Here is a 16496-nt window from a genome sequence, read left to right as displayed (position 1 = left end):
ATTGCAAAAGAGACCAAAACCAACATGTTTTATTATTACAGGAGAGAAAATTCATCAACTAGTTTTCAACATGCTTTAGACCTTAAATTTTGTTTACACAGTTTTGTCTTTAACTTGTACCAATTGTAGATTGTTACAGGCTTCCTAGGATTTATCATTCCAGTCTTCTTTACCAGTTATTTTAAGCATCCCAACTGTTTGATAAATGAGCCTTTTCATCTTTTTTCTTTCTTTTCCAAATCCTTGATATGAAGGTCTTTCCTTATTTTTCCCACATACCCCGTATTCAGGAATTTAAACTTTTGTTTTCTTTTCTGAATTGCTTGAAGTTAAGAGTTCTCATAGATATTGGAGCCTACTTTTCAGGGTAATCTCCTAAGATTGTTCATACACAGAACATAATAAAAGTATTGTTCTTCAAATTGATAATGTTCTGAATAAAAGGCTTCTCTTGGCCATTCATTTGTTTTTCCTTTTTTTTTTTTTTTTTTTTTTTGGAAACAGAGTCTCTTAAGCCAGCGCTTCTGGCTTTGAACCTGCGCAATCCTCAGGGGATTACAGATTACAAGCATGCACCACCACGCCTGGCCCCTTCTTATTTTTAATTGAATAAAATTAATTAGGAGATAGAAGCAGAAAAATTGATGATTTTGTTTCATTTTTACAAATCAGTAGTTATTTCTTTGATACTTTTAATAACAGCACATTTCCTTGCTTATTTGGAGTCATTAGGAAGAATGCTTAGTTGCTAACCTTCAACTGAAGAGATTTGGGACTTTTGTGTCTATTGATTATTCTCTTGAGTTCTCAAAGACCTGTGGCCAGCTATACATATACATTTTTAAGTTGCCTATTTCTCTCTAATACTTCAACTTGCACACTGTTATCTAACTACATATAGTATTTTAGAACTCCTTTCTAATATGTTTTGAACAGCCATTGCATATGTTTTCCTTGGTTTCCTTATAAGAGGTCCTCTGACAAGGAAATGTGGCTATTTTGTTTGCCTTCTCTCCCTATTGGATCATCTACATCAGTGTTTTAACTCACCACTGATGGTCTCTGTGAAACATGGACTATGATCCAAATTCAATAGGTAAAGTTGGTCCTATTAGGAGGAGACACTTGATATCACCTTCACTATCTTGAAAGTGGGTCCATTCCTTGAAGTTCTTTATTTTTTGAAAACTTGATACTGTTTTAGTTGAAAAATTAGCAAGACTATTAAAAACTAAGGGGAGCTGTTTAACAAGTTACAACGGAATTTTGGACTTCATTAGAGAATTGTCTGTAACTTTCAGTTCTGTATCAGTTGACTTTTTGTGCTCTTTTTTCCTGTGTATGTGGTGGTTCTATTTTTCTCCAATAAAACTTTTATTTTTTTAAAAAAAAAGGAATTTAGGTTTTGTGATATAAGTATCTTCTCTTAATGGGTTTTAACTTATTTAAAAATTTAAAATTTCTTAAAATTTAAATTTTTTAAAAAATTTTGAACCTTGGACCCACGTCTTCATAAGTGGCTGAGGACCTTGCAAATTTGCTATCCTCAAACTTGCAATCCTCCTACATCAGCCTCCCATGTGTTAGGATTACAGGTATGTGCCACCATGCCCTGTTGATGTGTTTTGTTTTACTTTACAAGTGTCTCTTGCTTTTAACATTTATTTTATGTACATGATGTACATTCATAAATGTATCAAAGTCAATTAGTAAGCCAAACATGAGAAGGAAGCAGGGAGGGAATGGGTAAGAATTGGGGAAAGGCTAAATAAGTGATGTGTGCATGAACCATAATAAGTGATACTCTTGTACCCTATTAAGATGTATGACTACAATGTACCAATAAAAAAGTCATGTTATATACAATGAATGTATACAATTATTATTTGGTAATTAAAATTATATAAATACAAAAATAAAAAATTTCTGATTTTTATTAGAAACTTTCCACACTTTCAGGTTATAAATAAATTCACCAAATTTTCTTATATCATGAGCATGATTTTATATTTTTACATTTCCATTTTTAATCTACTTGGAGTCTATACAGATTTAAGGTGCAACATGTATCAATCCAAGTTTTAGAAATGAATCTTTTTCCTAGTTACCTAAAATACCTTTAAGAATGTTCCTAAAATTGATTCTGTATGTTTCATATCAGATTATATATAGGTCCTTTTTTGTTACTTTAGTATGAATATACATACTATGTTTCTATATTCGGTACAATTCTGGGTTGTGGGCTTAGTGCATATGTGTTCATTGTTTTACCAAAATTTTTTGGAGGGAGATGATTTTAGGAAATCATTAGCCTGGGGAAGAGTGACTCTTATCATCTCTGGGGAAAGATTAATGATTATAAAAATCTATGAGTAAAAACTATTGTGGTCAAACTATGTAACATTAAATTCACCCTCCCAACAATTTCTAAGTATGTGATACTATAATATCATCAACCACATGAACATAGTACAACAGTTCTACATAACATCCCCCCACATTCCCTGGACCCCTCGCCCCACCAGCCACTATTTAGCTTTCTGTTTCTATGAGTTTATCTACTTTAGATATCTCAAATAAGTGGTATGTAGTATTTTTCTTTTTCCCTGGCTTGTTTCACTTAGCATAATGTCCTCAAGGTTTATCCATGCTAACAGGGCTACCTTATTTCTTAATGCTGCATAATATTTCAGTTATATACTATATGCTATATTTGCTATATCTGTTCATCCATTGATTAAATTGCTTCCACCTCTTGGCTACTGTGAACAATGCTGTAATGAACATGAGGGTTCAGATATCTCTTCTGCGTCCTGTTTTTCTGTTAGGTCATTTGGTACAAATTCTGTTTTCAATTTTTTGAGGAACTTCCATATTATTTTCTATAGTGGCCACACCATTGTACATGCCTGCCAACATTGCAAAAGATTTGATTTTTTTTTTATTTCCTTACCAACACTTAAGTCTGTTTTGTCTTTTTTCATATTTTATTTTTATTTATATGTGGAACATATTGAAAATGGTGTACATTTAGATTGTGCTTCGTGCCCTCTCCCTTCCCATTCCCCTTACCCCCTCCCAATAATGAGTGTCCAGGTTAACCATGCTATATTTATACTTTCACACATATTTGAATGTAGCTCCTCCATTGAACAACCTCAGCTTTCTTCCTCTCCTATCCTTCCATTCCAGCTTTGCTGATATTTCCCCTCCATCATCTAGAGTCCCTCTGGTATTACCACTACTCCCTAGCTTGGGCATATTAGAGAGAACATAGGTCCCTTCTCTTTCTGTGCTTGACTAATCTCACTTACCATAATGTTCTCCAGATTTTAACATCTTCTTGCAAATGCTATTATTTTATTCTTCTTTATAACTGAATAGAATTCCATTGTGTGTATTTCCCATAATTTTGCAATCCATTTATCTGTTGATGGAGGCCTAGGTTCGTTCCATATTTTGGCAATTACAAATTGTGCTGCTATGGACATGGGTATGCATATGTTACTGTAGTTCTCTGGTTTCAACCCCTTTGGAAAGATAATTCAGGAGTGGTATAGCCAGATCAAATGGTGGATCTATTCCCAGTTTTCTAAGGAATCTTCACACTGATCTCCATAGCCTCTGAACTAGTTTGCACTTCCACCAAGAGTGTAACAGAGTTCCTCTTTTCCCACATCCTCGTCAGCATGTTTTTTGCGGTTGTTTGTTTTGTTTTGTTTTGGGTGGTATTGGGGTTCTTGGAAGCCTTTCTACCTCCGGGCTACACTCCTAGACCTATTTTTTTTTATATTTTTATTTGGAAACAGGGTCTCTTAAGCCAGTGCAGCTGGCTTTGAGAACCTGTGTGATCATCCTGTCTCGGCCTCCCAAGCATGGTGGATTACAAGCATGTGCCACCACACCTGGATTTGTTTTTGTTTGATTTCTTTATGCTTGCCACTGTGATTGGGGTTAGATGGAATCTCAGCATAGTTTTGATTTGCATCTCCCTGATGGCTAGTGATGTTGGACATCTTTTCATGTATCTATTGGCCATTTGTATCTCTTCTTTTGTGAAGTGTCTATTTAGTTCAGTTGCCCATTTCTTGATTGGGTTGTTTGTTTTGCTAGTGTAGAGTCTTATGAGCTCTTTTTATATTCTGGATATTAGCCCCCTATCAGGGTGGTGGCTGGTAAAGATCGTCTCCCATTCTGTAGGCTTCCTCTTTAGGTTATTGATGGTTTCCTTTGCAAAACATTAAAGAAAAAAATTGTAGAAGACCTTGGAAGATGGAAATATCTCCCTTGCTCATGGATAGGCAGAATAAATATCAAAATGGCCATTCTGCCAAAAGTGATCTATAGATTCAATGAAATTCCCATTAAAATACCAACAACTTTCCTATAGACCTTGAATAATCAGTTATGAATTTTGTATGAAGAAAGAAAAGACCCAGAATAGCCAAAGCAATTATCAGCAACAAGAACCAGGCAGGAGGCATCACAATCCCAGACTTCAAATTATACTATAGAGCAATAGTAGTAAAAACAGCATGGTATTGGCACAACAGGCTGACTGACCAATGGAAGAGAATAGAAGATACAGAAACAAACCCACACATCTATAGTCAATTGATCTTTGACAAAGGGGCCAAACTCATACACTGGAGAAAAGACAGCCTTTTCAACAAATGGTGTTGGGAGAACTGGCTATCCATTTGTAGAAAGTTGGATCTGAATCCTTACTTCTCACCATGCAGAGGAATCAACTCGAAATGGATCAAATACTTAGAAATTAGACCAGAGACTGTGAAGTTATTAGAGAAAGTCATAGGATCAACACTCGAACATATAGGCACAGGCAGTAACTTTCTCAAAAAGAATTCCAAAGCAAGGAAATTAAAGCAAGAACAAGTGGCATCAAACTAAATAGTTTCTTCTCATCAAAGGAAACTGTGTTTTCTTTTCTTTTCTTTTTTCTCTTCTTTTTTTTTTTTTTTTTTTTTTTTTTTGGTGGTACTGGAAGCCCTTCTACCTCTGGGCTACACTCCTAAGCCAGCACGTGTGGCTGGCTTCAAACCTGCGCAATCCTCCTGTCTCTGCCTCCCAAGCGCGGGGATTACAAGCCTGCGCCACCACGCCCAGCTGTCTGTTTTCTTTTAATAGTGGCCATCCTGACAGGTGTGAAATGTTATCTTGTGATAGAGATTATTTATTATTATTATTATTATTATTATTATTATTATTATTATTATTTTGTGTGTGGTACTGGGGGTGGAACCCAGAGGCTTTCTACCTCCGGGCTATACTCCCAGACTTTTTTTATGTTTTATTTGGAAATAGGGTCTCACTAAGTTTCTGAAAGCCTCACTAAGTAGCTGAGGCTGGCTTTGAACCCGTGTGATCCTCCTGTCTCAGCTTCCCAAGCGCGGGGATTACAAGCATGTGCCACCACGCCCGGCGAGAGATTATTTTTTAAAGATGAATTGTACTAATGGATTTTGCAATTTGGGTCATTTTAGCATTCTTTTAGGAAATTCCACCCAGTCATGACTTATTATGATGGTGTTTCCTTTTCTATTTTATTAATTTCTATTTTTATTTAATATTAATTCTAATATTTTTGCATTGATATTTGTGAGACTTTTCTGAAGAATAGTGTGTGTGTGTGTGTGTGTGTGTGTGTGTGTGTGTGCGTGCGCGCTATTGTCAGATTTTTATACTGACTTAATACTAGATTCAGAAAATTTAAAAGCTATATACTTATAAACATTGGGGCAGTTGAAAACTTTATTTTAAATTTTTTATTGGTGCACTGTATTCATACATCATAGTGGGATACAAAGGAGACTTTTGTAGACATACATGCACACATCGCCAGTCAACCCCCACCCGATCCCCACCCCATTCCCTCCCCATCCCTCCTTCCCATGCTTGGCTTAATGGTTGACATCTAGTATTATAGCAATTTATCCAAAATTAAAAATGATAATCTCACATAACAGTTTTATTTGTCTGATACCAAGCTTTTGATAACATAAAGATAACATTTCAATATTTCTTTTTGCTTTCTTTCTTACCAGAGAATATTTTTTTCTTTTTTCTTTTTAGGTGAAACTATCATATATTTATATATTTATTTTTCAGAAAAAAATCTATCCTAATATGGAATATGGATTCTAGATGCCCAAAATGATCTCGAAAAAGAACAAAGTTAGAAGATGTATATTTTCTGATTTCAAACCATATAAAGCTACAATAATTAAAACAGTGTAGTACTGTTCTAAAGGCAGATATATAAACTATTGGAGGTAAAAAAAAGCCTAGAGCTAAATTCTTCCATATATTGTCAAGTTATATTTGACAAGGTTTCCACGAACATTTGGGGGAGGAAATAATAATCTTTTAACTAAATAATGTTGAAAAATTAAAATTACATGAAAACATTTCAATATTTCTTTTTGCCTTCTTTCTTACCAGAGAATTTTTTTCTATTTTTTTTTAGGTGAAACTATCATATATTTATAAATTTATTTTTCAGAAAAAAAATCTATCCTAATATGGAATATGGACTCTAGATACCCAAAACGATCTTGAAAAAGAACAAAGCTAGAAGATATATATTTTCTGATTTCAAACCATATAAAGCTACAATAATTGAAACAGTGTGGTACTGTTCTAAAGGCAGATGTATAAACCATTGGAGTTAAATAAAAGCCTAGAGCTAAATTCTTCCCTATATTGTCAAGTTATTAATGACAAGGTTTCCACGAACATTTGATAGAGGAAATAATAATCTTTTAACTAAATATTGTTGAAAACTAATACTTACATGGAAAAAAATAAAATTGGACCCTTACCTAATCCCATATACAAATATTAACTCAAAATAGATAAAAGACCTAAATATAAATCTTAAGACTATAAACTTTTAGAAGAAAATTTGGGTCATAAAACCTCACAACATTGAAATTGGCAGTGATTTCTTGGATATGATTTCAATGGCACGGGCAACAGAAGAGTATACAAACTCCCTAAAAAATAAAAAAAAATATTGTATATCCAAAGACAATGTAAACAGAGTTAAAAGTTACTAATAGAATGGGATAAAATATTTCCAAATGCTATATCTGAAGGTATATTAATATTCCAACTAGACATCCTAAAAATTAATAACAATAAAGGCAAACAACACAATTTAGAGATAGGTAAAAGACTAACATAAATAATGAATCTCCACAGATAACCAATCTTAGTTGTCTGTTGGATGGAAAATCTTGTTTCTCTGTTTCTGGCGTGTATTACCTATTTCTTCTTTGTAGTTAATCTCTTTGAGTATTTTCTCTAGTGCTGGTTTTGAAGACATAAATTCCTTCAGTTTCTGTTTGTCATGGAAGCTTCTTATTTCTCCATCTAATTTGATAGAAAGTTTTGCTGGGTAGGAAATTTTTGGCTGGAAGTTGTTTTCTTTCAAGGTTTGGAATATGTTACTCCAAGCCCTTCTGGCTCTCATGACTTGGTTTGGGAAGTCTGGAGTGATTCTAATTGGTTTGCCTCTAAATGTCACTTGGCCCTTTGTTTTTGTTGCCTTTAAGATTCTCTGCTTGGCTTCCACATTGGTCATTTTGACAATTATGTGGCGTGGGGATCCTCTTCTCTGATCCTGTCTAAAGGGAGTTCTATAAGTTTCCTGGACCTGTGTATCAACCTCTTGCTCTGTGTTTGGAAATTTTTCTGCTATTACTTCCTTGAAGAGATTGTTGATCCCTTTGGTTTCACTTTCTTTTCCCTCCTCTATTCCAATTATTCTTAGGTTAGCTCTCTTAAAATGGGCCCGTATTTCTTCAATGTCAGATTCCTGCTGTCGGATATTTTTTTCTAGATTAGAAACTATGCGTTCATTTTTGGAATGATCATCTTCTAAGAGCAAGATTCTGTTCTCCATGTGGTCTAATCGGTTGTTCATGCTTTGAATTGAGGTCTTTACTTCATTAATTGCATCCTTTATTTCTTTTTGGCTCTCTCTGAATTCTTTTCGAAGCACCTCTATTATTTCTACAGTTATTTTCCTGATTTGATCTTCTAGAAATCTCTGATTTTCTGTTTTATCGGGTTCTGATGTTGTGGGGTTGTGGGCATTCATTGCTCCAGTATTATTCCTCTTTCCCATGATTTCAGAAGTTTGTGCCTTCTCTGGGTTCTTCCTTGGGTCACTATGACTTCGCTTAAGGTGCTCTGGATCTCGAGTCAGTAGTATCTCTGACCCCACTACTCCTTTACTGGGTTGTATCACAGAGTCTCCGACCCAGGGATTTGTTAGAGGCTGCTTTAGACTATGGGGGGTGCCAGGTTCTCCTATGGTGTGATATCTCTGCCACCACCACTCCCCAACTGGGTCAAGTCCCAGGGAGTACAGTACTGGGATTTCTCCTCTGTGGCCCGCAATTTGACTCACTGTTCTTGAGTACACAGATGTAGCTGTACTGGACTCGGTGAATTCACTGCTGCTGCCGCCGGTGGCAATATGGCACTGCTGCCACGCCCTTGGCCGTGAGACTGGTGTATTTTTTCTTCTCTGGTTTTGAGTTCCACTCTGAGTCCCTGCAGCATGTGCTGAGCTCAGCCACTGGGAGCTTTAGATGCTCCTTTCGCCAAAAGATCCCGCCTGGCTGTTCCGCAGCGGCTCACCTCGGCTTGCTGTAGCCGTCCAGTGAATTCACCGCTGCCGCCGGCAGTATGGCACTGCTGCCGCGTCCTCGGACGTGAGGCCGGTGTATCTCCTCTGTGGCTCTGAGCTCTGTTCTCAGTCCACTTTCTCTCTGGAGCCTGGTGATTTTTTTTGTTTCTCTGGTGATGGTGTTTTCTGGCTATGAAAGGTGCTGATTTTGTGGTAATGAAGATTGGTTGTTAGCGGGGCTCTTATGCCCCGCTTTTCTCGGTCACCATCTTCCCCGTTGAAAACTTTCTTGAAACCAGGTTTGGTGGTACATGTTTTTTATCCTAGTATTGAGAGGTGAGATAAGAAGATTGCAGATTCATGGCCATCCTCAGATACTCTGCAACTTAGTGAGACTCTATTTCAAAATAAATAATAAAAATAGGGCTTGACGACTTCTGGGAAGATGGCGACCAAGAAAAGCAGTGTTTACAAGTCCTGCTAACTCTCAGTCTCTATTGCCACAAAATCAGTGCTTTTCATAGCCAGAAAACACTATCAGCAGAAGAAATAAAAAATGTAAACACAAGGGACAGAGAAAAAGAAGACTAGAAGAACAGCCACAGACCAGAAAATAAACCAGCCCATATTGCGGTGGTGGAGCCACGCCGGTGCCATCTTACTTCACAGCACAAGGTTCCAGAGAGGAAAGGTAAACAAGGAGCTGAAGTGAGCAGCTGTGGATCATTCGGGTGTAATTCAGCAGTTCTTTCATCGTGAAGAACGTCTAAAACTCCCAGTGATCAAGCTCATCATGCCTCCCAGGGACTCACAACGGAACTCAAAACCAGAAAAGAAATACACCAGCCTCATGGCCAAGTTGCATGGTAGCAGCACCATATTGCCAGCAGCTGCGCTGAGTTCACCACACCCGACACAGCTCCAGATCAGTGTGCACAATAACCATAAATGAAATTGTGGCCCCTAAAGGAGAAATCCTAGCACTGCACCCCCAGGGACTTGCACAACTTTGATAATCTCCCTGGGTCTGAGATTTTGCAGTCAAACCCAGTGAAGGAGTAGTGGTGGCAAAGATACCACACCCTAGTTGCAGCTTCCCATGGGAAAATGCCCAGCTCGGTATCCCCACAGTCTCACACAGCCTCAATTAACTCCCTGGGTCTGAGACTTTGTAATACAACCCAGTAAAGGAGTAGTGGTGGCTGAGATTACCACAAACTTGAGATCCAGAGCACTCTAAGTGAAGTCGTGGTAACCCAGGGAAGAACCTACAGAAGGCACAATTTTCTGAAATCACGGGAAAGAGGAACAACAATAGAGCAATGAATGTCCACAACCCCATAATATCAAAACCTGATAACACAGAAATTCAGAGTTCTCCAGAAGATCAAGTCAGGAATATAACTGTAGGAATAATACAGGACCTTTGAAAAGAATTTAGAGAGAGCCTAAAAGACATAAAGGATGCAATCATTCAAGTAAAGGCATCAATTCAAACTATAAACAATCAATTAGACCACATAGAGAATAGAATCTCACTTCTAGAAAATGACCACTCAAAAAAATGAATGCATAATTTATAACTTAAAAAAAATCAGACAGCAGGAATTTGACATTGAAGAAATATGGGCCCATTTTAAGAGAGCTAACCTAAGAATAATTGGAATAGAGGAGGGAAAAGAAGGTGAAACCAAAAGGATCACTAATCTCTTCAAAGAAGTAATAGCAGAAAATTTTTCAAACACAGAGCAAGAGGTCGATACACAGGTCCACGAAACTTAAAGAACTCCCTTTAGACAGGATCCGAGAAAAAGGTTCCCCATGACACATAATTGTCAAAATGACCAATGTAGAAGCCATGGAGAGAACCTTAAAGGCAACAAAAACAAAAGGCCAAGTGACATTTAGAGGCAAACCAATTAGAATCACTCCAGACTTCCCAAACCAAGTCATGAGAGCCAGAAGGGCTTGGAGTAACATATTCCAAACTCTGAAAGAAAACAACTTCTAGCCAAAAATGTCCTACCCAGCAAAACTATCTATCAAATTAGATGGGGAAATAAGAAGCTTCCATGACAAACAGAAACTGAAGGAATTTATGTCTTCAAAACCAGTGATAGAGAAAATACTCAAAGAGATTAACTACAAAGAAGAAATAGGTAATACACGCCAGAACCAGAGAAACAAGATTTTCCATCCAGCAGACAACTAAGCAAAGAAGAATAAACAGTATTTCAAACAGAAAGGAAATCTTAACATGTTAGGAATTAAAAGTTATCTCTCAATAATCACACTGAATATAAATGGCCTCAATTTCCCAATAAAAAGACACAAAGTGTCAAAATGGATTAAAAACCAGAATCCATCCATTTGCTGCTTACATGAAACACACTTTACAAGTAAAGATAGTAACAAACTCAAGGTAAAGGGCTGGAGCAAGGTAATTCATGTTAAGTAGCCATCCTAACAAATGTGAAGTAGTATTTCACTATAGTTTTTTATTTGTATTTCCTTAATGATTAGTTATATTATGATAATGATAAGTGATATTCATGTATTTATTGGTCATATAAAATCTTTGGAGGTTCACTATTTTAGTCTTTTACCTATTTCTACATTGTGTTGTTTGATTTTATTGTTGCTAATTTTTAGGATTTCTATTTGGAATATTATACCTTCAGATATAGCATTTGGAAATATTTTATCCCATTCTATCAGTAACTTTTAATTCTGTTCACATTGTCTTTGGATATACAATATTTTTTATGAAGTTTGTTTGTTTATTCTTTTGTTGCCTGTGCTTTTGGAATCACATCCAAGAAATCACTGCCAATTTCAATGTTGTGAAATTTTATGACCCAGGTTTTCTTCTAAAAGTTTATAGTCTTAAAATTTACATTTAGGCCGGGCGTGGTGGCGCACGCTTGTAATCCCCGCGCTTGGGAGGCAGAGACAGGAGGATCGCGCAGGTTCGAAGCCAGCCGCGCCCACTGGCTTATGAGACCCTGTTTCATAAAAAAGTATAAAAAATAGGTCTGGGAGTGTAGCCCGGAGGTAGAAGGGCTTCCAGGAACCCCAGTACCACCAAAAAAAAAAAAAAAAAATTTACATTGAGTTTTTTTTAATCTATTTTGAGTTAATATTTGTTAGGTAAGAGTCCAATTTTATTCTTTTTCATCTAATTATTATTTTTCAACAATATTTAGTGAAAAGATTATTATTTCCTTCACCAAATGTTCTTGGAAACCTTGTCAAAAATAACTTGACCATATACAGAAGAATTTATTTCTAGGCTTTTTATTTTACTCCATGGTTTATATATCTGCCTTTATAGCAGTACTACACTCTTTTGATTATTGTAGCTTTATAAGGTTGAAATCAGAAAATGTACGTCTTCTAGCTGTGTTCTTTTCACAATTGTTTTGGGTATTTAGAGTTCATATTTCATGGTAGAATAGAGATTTTTCTGAAGAATAAGTCATGACTTTTTTTTAATAAAGATTACATTAAGAAGAAGGAACTCTAAAATATTGTTGGGGGTTCTCATATTACCCTTGGGTAACATGAGGCTGTAATTGTCTTCTGTATTTCTTTTTAATAAACTTCTTTAAATCTTAAAAAAAAAAAAAAGAATAGGACTGGGGCATAGCACAGAGTTAGAATGTCACTGGGTTCTAACTCCAGTACTGCCAAATAAATAAATAAATAAATAAATAAATAAATAAATAAATACTCTAAGGTAACTGTGTAGTACATTGTATTTGTATAAGTATCTACCTATATGTGTGTGTTTTTCAAAGTGTATACCAAAAATATCAGAAATTCTTGCCCCTGCAGTAAAAAGCCAATGGCCAAATAAGAAATAAAAAATAGGGTTTGAGGTGTTGTTCAATGGTAGAATACCCCTAGGTTCAATTCCCAGTATCACACACACACACACACACACACACACAGAGAGAGAGAGAGAGAGAGAGAGAGAGAGAGAGAGAGAGAGAGAGAGCTTTCTTGATATCAGAATCTCTTGCCCCTTTCCATCTTAGTTTCCCTGCTTTAGTCTGTCTTCGCTTCATAGCTGGAGTATACAGTTAATCTGACTGACTTGCTTTTGTCCATTCTCACCCGTCAATAGTACATCCTTGGCCACATGTCTTAGTGGACAATCTAAAATGTTACATCCTTTAATGTTTAGGTGTGCACTTGCATATTTCTTCCTTCTATCCCATATACTGTTTTTCATATTGTCTTTGGGAAATGTATACACATCCTTCATGACCTCCTGTCACAGGTTTTCATTGTAAATCTTCAGATCTCTTCTTCCTCACCACATTTAGCTCTTTACTACGTTTGTGCCTTCAATGGCTTCTGTTGTCATATCCTGTTTTATGACCACTTTACTACAAGATTATGAGATATTTGAGGCTTATGACCATGTATTCCTCAGAAATATCACAGCATTTAATTTAATTTACATTTTCATCAGCATACACTTTTATGAGCTGTGGTATGTAAGGCATTCACTCTTCCTGTTGATGATGACTGTGGGTTTAGACTAACTATGGTCTGAATGAACTGCATTAAGAGGAAATGGCCTTAGGTTGTGTTAGTTCTAGTCTCTTCACTTTTCTTTGCTCTCTTCAGAAAGAACCTGCTCTGTGTTGGTATAAATTTATTTCTAAAATAGTTTAAATAAGAGTATCATCATTTAGCAAAATTCTCCCTGCTTCTCAACTGAGGTTAGATTCTGTCAGTATCATTCCTGATATTGTAGGGCAAATGATGGTATGTTTTCTTGTTCTACATTCCATTGTCTGTTTCTTTTCTGAACAGAAACCCATTTTCATAAATAAGAAGACAGAAATAGTTGAAGCTGCTGTTACTCTATAATGTTTAGGCATGTTAGGCAGTCATGACCTACTTCACAGGTCCATTTTTAAGCTTTATTTGTAATCTAAGATAACAGATAAGGAAAGGATAAGTAGCTAATGAAAGGATATAGTATTCTTTGAGTAGATTTTCACACAGTTTCATTGCACAGTGAAGTTTCATTTACTAGATTAGCAAATATCTGATGTCTTGGGACTTAATAAACTTGGTTTTTTCTTCATGCAGGTAGAAACTTTAAGTTATTTGATCACAAAAATGGTTCACATATTGAAAAAATAAATTTAATTTTTCCTGTTCTGCTTTCTTTCCTTATATTCTTTTATTTTACTTATAGCTACAAATCTTTTAAGGGTAAAATAAACCTATATATTCTATTAAAAATGCAAGATGCCGGGCGTGGTGGCGCACGCTTGTAATCCCCGCGCTTGGGAGGCAGAGACAGGAGGATCACGCAGGTTCGAAGCCAGCCGCGCGCGCTGGCTTAGGAGACCCTGTTTCCAAATAAAAATGTAAAAATAGGTCTGGGAGTGTAGCCCGGAGGTAGAAGGGCTTCCAGAAACCCCAGTACCACCAAAAAAAAAAAAAAAAAAAAAATGCAAGATGCCAGGTAGCCAAATTTTAATTTTGCTGTTTATGTTAGCTAAACTTGTATTGTAAGCATGTATCTATTGCTTTTGTTTATTTTGTAGAACATTAATCAAGACCATTGTTCATATATTAAAACTTTATTTTCAGTTCTTGATTCTTCACAGAGTAGCCAGTCTGCCAGTTACTCTCCAAGACCAACAGATAGTTGTTTCAGTACTAGTTCAGAGATGGTAAGTTATGCTTTTTTTCTAAACTTATCAATAGTATGCTGTATTACTTTATAATTTATTTTAATCATAGTTTACTTTTATATTACAAAAAGTAGTTCAGCCAGTAAATAGTAGAAATAAAAATATGAACAAAAATGTAAAAAAGTAAACAAAATGTGAGAAATGTAAACCAAAAAGTAAAATAAACAAAAGTAAATAAAAAGTAAAATAAAAAATCCACATTTATAAAATTATTAGTGTATTATTATATGCTAAAGTATCTTATCAAGGTGCATACATGTGATCTCAGTACTTGGGAGGCTGAGATGGAAGGATTGCTGGTGCAAGGTCAGTCTCAGCTACTTAGACCCTCAGCAACTTTGTGAGACTGTCTCAAAATACTCAAAATAAAAAATAAAATACGGGAAGGGGTATAGCTCAGAGTTAGAACACTCTTAAAATTCAATCTTAAGTTCAAAAGTTCTTATAGCTTATCTCTTTAGATAACAGTTCAGGTATTTATTGCAATTTGGCTTTTCTTGATTTCCTTTTAGCTTATACTCTTCTTGGTTTATCTCCTTAAGATATATTGTACCTTTCATGAGATGGGCCCATAAAAAGTGCATAGTAGGTCTTTTTACTTTATGAGTCAGTGAATAAAAAAATAAAACATGAGTCAGTGAATGAAAAATAAAACAAGCTACATGTGTTAGCCTTTCTCTTTAAAGGTATAACTTCTATTCTACTCTATACTTACAAAATTCAAGGTATTACTTCCATTACTTCTATTCTACTCATGTATGTATGTATGTATGTATGTATGTATGTATGTATGTATGTATTTGTTGTACTGGTACACGCCCCACTTGTTCTACACTTTTTAAATGACTGAACAGCCAGGCATGGTGGCCCATGCTTGTAATCCCAGTATTTGGAAGCCAAGATGGTAAACTCACCATTCACAGACAGCCTCAGCTACATAGTGAGGCCCTTTGCACCTTAGTGAGAACCTGGCTCAAAATAATGAACAAAAAATAGGGCTGGGGGTATAGTTAGGAGATAGAATGCCCCTGGCTTCCATCCCCAGTATAAAAAATAAAATAAAATAAATGATTGAACAGTGTTTCTTTGCATGTTAAAGGTTAGTAGGATTATGTATCCTGTGATTACAGGTACTGAAAAGAGACAAGATTTGTCTTCTATCTTTGAGCTCTTTTGCATGTTTAATTACTAGCACTATTATTGTTCTTCCTGTTTTAAAATCTATATCCTGTCAGGATGGTGGTAGATTAAAGACTCTTTGATACTACATCTTCTTTAAATTGTAACCTGTCAAAATCTCTTATATATCTAGAAATTTCCTATAATGTGAATTTTAAAAATGTCTAATTTAAAATGACTGAGTGATTTTTAAAATTCAAGCATATTTTACAGTGAAATTATTTTTTTAGCCATCTGAAGATGAAGATCAAATATTACAACAAACTGAAGACTCAAATAAGAGAAACCTCAAAACCACAGAAGAAACTAATAATTTTTATTTAGAAAAGGTGGCAAAACTTTCAGATGATAGGATTGTTAAAGATGATGCACAAATTTATAAACAGAATGACGATTTTCACCAGTTGTTAATGAAAAATAATACAGATCAGTTTCCACAGTTTAAGTGCAATTTAGCACATACATTGCAAAGCAAAACCAGTAACGGCAACATTCTGGAGGTTGCAAGATGTGATGTAGAGGTGCAGACAGATAGAGAACCTGTAATGGAAGGAAAGATTGATGCTGCCACACAGTGTGACATAATTCCCAAATGTCCATGCAGAAGTGACATGTCTCCTTGCAGTAGTCAGAGGTGTAGTGAAAATATTAAGGCAGACACCACTGGAGGGCAGGAAATCCTTAAGAACAGCTAATATTCTGAAATCTTAGCTCAGGATGTAGCATTTCAGTTGAACTTGGAAGACAGTGATAAATGTTCAGAATTTCAGTAACATAATAAATGAGAAAATGTGGCTAAAGCATAAAGTGAAAGTATTCAGAGGGTAGATTTTGATGTTATGAATTTTATGTATATAGAGATTTCTCTAATAGCTTTAGTATATCTTCAAGTTTCTGAAGAATTCTCATGTTTATTATATGCTATTAACTATGGG

The 16496-nt window shown here is 35.6% G+C and overlaps 1 protein-coding gene across 1 annotated transcript in view; it reads left to right on the top strand.

Annotated features, from left to right (window-relative positions):
• The window catches only part of REDIC1 (regulator of DNA class I crossover intermediates 1), a gene marked incomplete at its 3' end in the record, with an annotated part of 63373 nt that extends 47117 nt beyond the window's left edge, over positions 1-16256 (top strand). The window contains 2 exon segments of the mRNA XM_080704930.1: positions 14279-14361; positions 15792-16256. Of these exon segments, the coding sequence (XP_080561056.1) occupies positions 14279-14361; positions 15792-16256 (548 nt within the window).
• Positions 16257-16496: the final 240 nt, after the last annotated feature.

Source organism: Muscardinus avellanarius, assembly GCF_963383645.1.
Source record: "Muscardinus avellanarius genome assembly, chromosome: 11".
Taxonomy (NCBI): domain Eukaryota; kingdom Metazoa; phylum Chordata; class Mammalia; order Rodentia; family Gliridae; genus Muscardinus; species Muscardinus avellanarius.
The sequence above is the reverse complement of the archived record's forward strand: the minus strand, read 5'-3'. Positions and strand labels throughout refer to the sequence as shown.